Consider the following 8346-nt stretch of genomic DNA (forward strand, 5'->3'; position numbering starts at 1 on the left):
ACGCTCTGCGCCCCGCAACCAGCCGCGGCCGCCGCACCACCGGCCGCCCCGCGCCGCCCCCGCCCCGCCGCCCGCCCCGCCGCCTCGGGCCGGGGGGGCGGCGGCGGGGATTTGGGGAAGGGGGCGGGAGGCGGCCGCCGCCGCCGCCACCGCCTCCTCCCCGCCGGCCGCACATGGTGCGTCCCTGCCGCCGGGCTTCCTGTCACAGGCGAGCGGCGTCCCCCTGCCTCCGCCGGCACCCGCCAGCTGCGCCAACTGCGTAGGACGGCCGAGCGCGCCAGCGCGGGCAGAGCGCCGCGGCCGCCTACGCCGGGTGCGTAACACGGGATCCCTACGCCAAGAGCGTAGCTGGGAGTTCCCCCCCACACACCTCCCAGCCGGCCCCGCGCCGCGCGGCAGGGTGCAGCGTACGGAGTTGGCGTAGGGGGCGCCGTCGGCGTGCCGCCGGAATGGCGCGCGGCTCCGGAAGCGGCGGGCGGGGGGCGGGGGGATGAGTGTGCGGTTTTGAGGGAGGCGGCGGCTGGTTCCGGCCCGGCGGGAGGCGCGGGCGGCCGCCATGAGCTACGACCGGGCCATCACCGTCTTCTCCCCGGACGGGCACCTCTTCCAGGTGGAGTACGCCCAGGAGGCGGTGAAGAAGGGCTCCACGGCGGTGAGTGAGCGCAGGGAGCGCGGCGGGAGGGGACGGCCGGGCCGGTGAGGGAGGGAGGCCCGGGATGGGGCCTGCCCCTCGCCGCGCTCCCCGGCCTGCCGGGCCCACGGCATGAGTGAGGCCGGCCACACGCCGCGAGTGGGGCTGGGCCCGCGGGAAAGGGCGGCCTGTCCCTGGGGAGATGCCCTGAGGCCGCGGCGGCGCCGTTCGGGCCAAATACGGGGTTTGGAGCGGTCTAAATGCCGCCGCTTCCTTCGGAGCGGGAGGCGTGCTGCACGCAGAGCCCCGCTCTGTTTCGGGCCGCTGCTGTGGCTTTTTTGGGGGGAACGTCGGAGATTTTCTGTATTAAGGTCCCGAACGCGAGGCCCGGCACAGGCGGCGTCCCGCAGCCCCGGCAGCCGTCGCACGGCCCGTCCGCCGGCGGCCCCTGGGAGGCCGAGCCGCCGTCCCCGAGAGGGAGCAGAGCCGCGGCGGGCGCAGCGGAGCCGTGATCCTATGTTTCGTTGTTCTTTATGTGCAGGATTCCTGGTGGATTGGGGAACATGTCACTAAAAGCATAGAGAAGCAACTTTCAGCCTCCCTACCTTCCAGTTGTCCCAAGCTTTTGCTCAGTAAAGAGGTTTTTATTTATTTGGGGGAGAGGACAAAAAAAAATCCCAAATAACAAAATCCCTGGAAGAACGTGTACTGCCGTTGTGATGGGAATAAATGTAACAAAGCTTAGCACCAATTAGGCTCTTCTTTTTTTTTTTTTTTTCAGAAATTAAAAACGCTGTACAAGTGGAGCTAATATACCATATCGTCTACCTCTGTCATGTCTCCTGTTGAGTGCAGTGTTTTTTGGAAACACCTGTAACATGCTAACTGCAGGGCCACCCCGTAAGAAAAAATGATTCCCATCACCCTGTAAGAAGCAGTGGGAATGAGTGTGAAAGGCCAACACTTTTTTTCCCCCTCCCTGATGTTGGAAAAGGCCTACCCAAAGTATGAATTAGGACCTTAAGGAAGCAAGATACTGGCAGGCTGCCTGCAGATTTTACTTGGTCTAATCTTCAGTGGTTTGGGCCTCTGATTTGAGCAATACCAGAGGACTAGTTGTAGAGGTGGTTTTGTTGTTGATCCTGGTTCTGTGGCTGCGGAAACACTACTACTGGTATTGGGGAGAGTTGGGGAAAAGCAGTTGGTAAGACGAGTGAGAATATCTCTCTTGGGAGCCACACAGATTTAAACTGGTATAAGCTGATTATGAAACTGCACCCTGGAATCTAATGCAACTTTTGTTACATTAGTCCTTTCACCACGTTGTGGCAATAGGAAATAAAATACTGACTTCAAGTTGAAATTGTGTTTACAATGTGGAGTAAAGTCTGCAACTACTAGGTCTTTTGGGCACAGCCTAACATTTTTTTCTTCATTCAATGTGTTGAAGGTTGGAGTGAGAGGGAAGGATATTGTTGTTCTTGGTGTGGAAAAGAAGTCTGTGGCAAAACTTCAGGATGAAAGAACTGTACGGAAGATCTGCGCTCTCGATGACAATGTCTGCATGGCTTTTGCAGGTAAATGATCCCTTCAGGGGTTTTGGCGGTTGTTGGAACACCTTTGGGTGTGTTTATGGATTCTGAGAGCACAAAATACTTAGCATAACTGGCTGAGGGCTGTGGGAAAGGAGCATATTTCCACGGTTGCTTATTCCTCTTTAAATAAGAGTAGCCCACTGGATGGATGACTACAGAGAGTGCGCCAATGATCTAACAAGAGGAAATACGTGTTAAAGTTACCGAGCTCCTCTAGGTTTAATGTGAAGATGAAGACTGAGAACTGCTGTGTCGTTGGCACACGTACAGATACGTACTGTTTAAATAGATATATTTAAATTTCTATATATACCTACTTAAGAAATTTTATGTATTTAAATACTTAATTTTTATCATATATATAAAATTCTATTATTAATACATATTACAGGAGCCATAAGAGACCCTTGTCAGTTATGGGGACCTTTTCCCACATGCATCAAGGCAAAAATAGCTAAATTTTGCAGTCTTGCATAAAACAAACAAAAATCTCCTCTGTTGTGGTTCAAAAGACTCCTCCTGAATAAACAGCTCTGGATTTGAAGCGTCTTTATTCTGGTCCCACATTCTTTCTGTTCCAAATGCCTTAATTCCCAATGTTTAAATCTTAAACAGGAGGTGTGAAAATTAAGAAAACAGATCTAAATGGAGAGAACATGTACTTCAGAAGGTTTCTCCTCTCTCCAAGTAGTTTAGAATCTTTGTGTCAGTGTTACTGATGCTTTAAGGGGAGACCTGATTTAACTGGCAAAAATCATGGGTTTCAGATTTAGCGTGCAGAGTGACAGGCTCAGCGACTGCTGCTGCCTTGCTTCCTTAGCTGAGGGCTGTGGTATGTGAAGTGGGCTCCCAGGCTTGAAGAAGAGCTCTCTAATAGAAACAAGGCTGTCAGCTGAAAATGGCATCATAAGCTAAAAAGTAAAATAAGAAATAAAATTCTTTTGAAATAGTTTTGAAGGATCATACTCATTTTGTCAACTAACATCACGTTGCCATAGCCTCATTAACTAGGCAAGACTTGCTGTGCAGATAAAGCTGGCTTATAGTTGGGGGGACTGCGTATGAAATAAACGTAACGTGTGTGAGAATTGAGATGGCTTTGCTGTTTTGCTGCCAGCCTGTCAGTAATAGTCTGATTACCTGGTTCAGAATTGCATGTGTTACCTAACTCACAAACCCAAAAGCTGTAAACTAAATCCTCTACTCATTTTGGTACACGAGCCTCTTTCTGTTGCCTTAAAAATGCTGTTCTTGCTCGGCAAATGTGAGAAAGTGTGATCTCTCATTTGCTTTTTCATTGTTCTTGACACTGACCTCGTGAGCCTTTTGGGGCAAGACTAGTCGTTTTATTTGTGCCTGTGGTAGGAAGCATGAATCTGAGAACACGCTGTCATTTCAGGGCTGACTGCTGATGCCAGAATAGTTATAAATAGAGCTCGTGTGGAGTGTCAAAGCCACAGACTTACCGTGGAAGATCCTGTCACTGTGGAGTACATCACGCGTTACATTGCTAGTCTGAAACAGGTATGTTGGACCGTGCAGAGATGCTCAAGAGTATGTCCTGATGAACAGCACTTCAGACGAAGTATGTGAAATGCCTGTCCTGGCCTCGTTCTGCTTGGCTGGTAGAAATGAGCGTAACGAAACACCTTGTGGGTGTGTGTTGGAAACAGGGATGTGGTGATAGAAAGGGCAGATTGATTACTGTTTGGTTTTATTTTTTTTTTCCAAAGATGAAGAAATTAATTAGTACTTGTAAGGACCACATAACTACATCTGTGATACCATCAGGAACCCTCTATAATCTGGAGCTCTAACTCACTCTCCTAACAATGGGGCTGTTTTGTTGTCAAAAAGTCCTCATGGCTCCTGTTCCTTTTCCTTCCTACTAAGCCATTGCAGGGAGGGGTAAGAGGGGAGCAAACCACTGCAGTACTAAATACATTTTACATTTGATATTCATGAATTTAAAATTAATTGCAGTGTCAAAATATGCCCAACTGTGTTTTGTGATAAAATTATTCATTTGCCTGTGTATTAAACTGATTTTCAGCAACTAGTGGGGATTAGAAAAAGTCTAGTCTAATTACGCACAGACATGTTTTAGTGTAGGTGATATCAGTGTAATCCTTGCAATAATCACTAGCCTGCCAGAGCAGAATATCGCTTCCGCTTCGCTCCTTTACAGTGATTTCACCTTTGTGTGTTTCATTCTGGCACACTCCTGATTGTCTCTAAAACTGTTACGTGCCATGAGTCTCCCACAGCTGCGGTAACGCTGCTGGTTCAGGCCTCCCTGATCATGGGCGCTTCCGGCATGCGGTGCGGCGGCGCCTTTGCTGACCCAGTGGCAGCAGGAGGGCTGTGGCGTGGGCTTTCCTGTAGCCTGCTTGTGGCCGCGGAGGGTGCCGTGCGCCTCATGGGATGGTTGCAGATCACTGGTGAAAGCTACCCTTGTGTTCAGGTGTTGTCATCCCCTCTCTTGGCTTCCTAAGCGTGCTTGTCAAAGCGGAGCATTACACCTGGGCCCGCAGCCTTGGCGTGCTCTGCTCTGCTGCTTGGCACTGCCCAGCCAGGAGACATTCCCCTGATAGCAGTGATCACGCAGCAAACTTCAGCAGGTGTGAGGAGCAGGGCTTGAACAATAACCGCCTCCTATGTGCCTTGTTATGGTCTGCTGTAAGACACGGAATCCTACCTTTAACAGGTAGATTGGTAAAAGAGCCCGCTAAAAATATTTCTGGTGTCTCTTCTGGTTGTAACTTCTACACTGCCTGCTTTCTACTCTGAAAATGCTTTTAGAACTGCTTCCAAAATAAGCATCTCTTCTTTCTGCTCAGAGATACACACAAAGCAACGGTCGCAGACCTTTTGGTATCTCTGCTCTTATCGTGGGATTTGACTTTGACGGAACCCCGCGGCTGTACCAGACCGATCCCTCTGGTACTTATCATGCTTGGAAGGTGAGTTGATTTTTGTCTCTTGCGGAGAAGTGATGAAATACTCATGAGTTTGTCTCCTTTAAAGAGAGGCTGGTGTAGAAAGGAGATCTGACTGGCCAGATGGTGCTGGCTCACAGCTGCAAAAATCCTTGGTGATCAAATTTACTGAGAAGGGCAGTCTGCAGTTCGGCTTTACTTGGGAAATCTTGTCCTGTTTTCCAAAAAAACCACCTGTGCCTGACGACTGTCTTTGTGTGGGATGTTTGGGCAGCAACGCATTCGGCTCCTGAAAAATGTGGGGTGGTGATCACAAAATGGTTTCAGATTATATAATTGCACAACTTGTATTTCTTGCTTATTCTGTAGATGAAGTCTTTTCTAAACTTCCGTTCGTTATCTTTTTGTCCCCCGCTGTGTTTCCAGGCTAATGCCATTGGCAGAGGAGCCAAATCTGTGCGTGAATTTCTGGAGAAAAACTATACTGATGAAGCCATTGAAACAGATGATCTGACTATTAAACTTGTCATCAAGGCTCTTCTTGAGGTGAGTCTGTTTCAAATCCCTCGTGTGACTTTTCTCTGCATGTCTGTCTTAACAACTTAAACGTGAGTACACATGCTTCCCTGTGACATGCACGAGGGGTTTCTATCCAAGGATCTGTGAAGACTCTTTGCTGTAGGCCATACATGTGGGATTAAATTCAAGGTTCAGAATATTTCAGGTAACAGTTGCTGTAGCTTACACAGAAGCTCTCTGCGGGGGGAAGCGGACTTCAGTCCTGGGCATTAAAACAAATGCACCAGAGATGTGCTAAAGCACATGCAGAATGTTTTGCCTTTTTTATTGAAGATACAGAAAATCAAAAGTCAGGTGGTGGGAGCAAGGTGTTCTGCACCAGCCACCGAGTACACTGATGCCAGAAGGGAGACCCTTATTTTTAGGGAGCTACACCGCTACTGGGGGCAGGAGCTTGGAGCTGAGGAGCGGAATACTCCCCATCCACAGCTCTTCTCTTTCTGAGACGACCTGGAAGGGGGCTGTTAGAATTAATTAATGGACGGGTGCCTATAGCTACATCTTCTCTTTGTGAAGGTTGTGCAGTCTGGTGGGAAGAACATTGAGCTGGCCGTTATGAGGCGGGAACAGCCGCTGAAGGTAAGTCTTTGTTTCTTCTCTCCCTTTGTGGCCGGTTTCTCTGATGCTGCCTGTGTTGATCTGCATTAACTCCCAGCCCTTAATCTAACATGCTGTCCTGGCAAATACTTCTGTTTATTATTAGTGGCCAAGGAATGTTGTTGTGTCTGTATAAACACAGCTTAGAGACTGTGTTTGTATCTTGAGGGTCACCTGTGTTTCTGTTTTAGATCCTAAACCCTGAAGAAATTGAGAAATATGTTGCTGAAATCGAAAAAGAAAAGGAAGAAAATGAAAAGAAAAAGCAGAAGAAAACGTCATGATGAATGAAATTCAACCGCTTAGCTGCTTCTTTTTACTCAAGTGATGGGTTATTCTGTATAGACACCATGTAGGCATTCCACTTAATCATACTGTCCCCCTCTTGAGACCTACAATAAACCTACTGATTTTTTTTTAAGGCTGTTATTTAAAAAAAAAAAATCTGTCTGTTCCTTGGATTTCAGTTACCTAGGATGATGTGGCTGGCTACAAAACAGCATGAGTGATCCATTAAGGGACAAAGACTTTGCATTTTTTCCCTTGGATGCTTCACTTTCTTCAGTGATTCCCTTCCCCACTGTCTCTGTGTTAGCTTCTCCCCTTGTTTTGTTTTAGTAGCTGTCTCAAGTGTTGTGCTGCTTCTTCCCCAGCTACCATCTTTGTGTTTCAAGGGCTGGGATCTGGGCATAAGCTTTGCAGCAGCCTGTGGAGGACAGCGCAGGGGTGTTGGGGGTTGTGTTTTGGGAGGTCAGGACGGGAACTGGCTGGGGCAGGCACATCACAGCCATGGTGTGTGATGTGCTTGCATCAGCTGTGCATGATTCATTGGGTTCAGAATAAAGTGTTTCTGTTGTGATTGCCCACCAGGGGAGTTACAGACCCATCCCTTCCTAATGCTAAAAATAACCATGAAGAATGTTATGTACAACACAGTCAGACCATAAAGCCCTAGTCCAGTTTCTCCGTGTGTATTTGCCCTCGTGCTGCTGCTTCTGCACCTTAGCCCCAGGAGTTGGGTTTAACTCAGCTCCTGGTGGGGCCTGTCTGGTCCCAGTCCCAGCAATGGCGTGAGCCAGTTCCCTGTGCCCTTCTGCAGAGGGAGAGTGCTCGGGTGCTGTAAGGGGTGCTGGGAACCTGACCCTGTGCTGCTGTGTACCCTGGTCATGGTGCTCTTGAGGGGCTGGATCAGCTCTGTGCCAGCTACTCGCTGTAGACAACATGTAGAATGTAATAAACTTGGAAATACATGCATTCAAAGGCATTAGGCGATAGCTTTACTCAAATGGTGTAAAGCTGGCCCAGAGGGACTGGGACTAGGGCATTTGGTTTGCATTGTGGCATCTCTGGTGCTGATCATGAAAAAGTTCTTCCCAGTTGACTGACGTGCTGTTGCTGTCTGTGCTGGGCAAGAGCAGGACACTGTTCTGGTGACAGCAGCCGACCTGCTGAGCCCCTTTGTGATGGGGAGGCAGAGCTGGGTGGGAGTGGGACATCCTACTCTGTCCAGGCAAGGCTCATCCTGCTGTCCCAGTGGGGCTCATGGGCTGTGCTGCTCTGAAGCAAGGTGGGTGCAGGGTAGTGCATGGCTCCTCTCCCTCCTGCTGCGCAGGGGGACTGGGACTGACGCCAGCCCCGGCTTCCACATCATCTCCATGCTAAAAATTGTAATTTTTTTTTTTGTTCCTCAGTCTTGTTTATCTTTCAATACCACCCTTAAGCACAATAAAAGAAAGGCTTTGTCCATCCTGGCTGTGTTCCTAAGGGCACCTCTACTCCCAGCTTCCAGGGAAAGGGGAAGTCAGTCACTTTGCTAGTTGTGCTGTAGGAGTTAGTGTTGTCTTATCCCCTCCCAGAAGCCTCAGGCCTCTCCCCCACAAGACTCAGTACCTGCTTGCAATAGGTGCCTCTATTATAAAAGTTTCCCTATTTATATCCACCAAGAGGTTGGAGCTGGAACAAGCAGCTCCTCAGTCACCTGCTGACACCCAAGGCATGGTTTTAC

At 49.2% G+C, this 8346-nt stretch overlaps 1 protein-coding gene across 1 annotated transcript; it reads left to right on the top strand.

Moving 5' to 3' along the window:
* Positions 1-204: 204 nt before the first annotated feature.
* Positions 205-6762, top strand: PSMA7 (proteasome 20S subunit alpha 7). Its single transcript, XM_075108947.1, has 7 exons — positions 205-652; positions 2082-2208; positions 3626-3750; positions 5067-5189; positions 5592-5711; positions 6261-6323; positions 6533-6762. Exons 1-7 carry the CDS (start codon positions 557-559, stop codon positions 6623-6625), a joined length of 747 nt encoding a protein of 248 aa, XP_074965048.1. The 5' UTR covers positions 205-556; the 3' UTR covers positions 6626-6762.
* Positions 6763-8346: the final 1584 nt, after the last annotated feature.

The sequence above is a fragment of the Phalacrocorax aristotelis genome, chromosome 13, assembly GCF_949628215.1.
Source record: "Phalacrocorax aristotelis chromosome 13, bGulAri2.1, whole genome shotgun sequence".
Taxonomy (NCBI): Eukaryota; Metazoa; Chordata; class Aves; order Suliformes; family Phalacrocoracidae; genus Phalacrocorax; species Phalacrocorax aristotelis.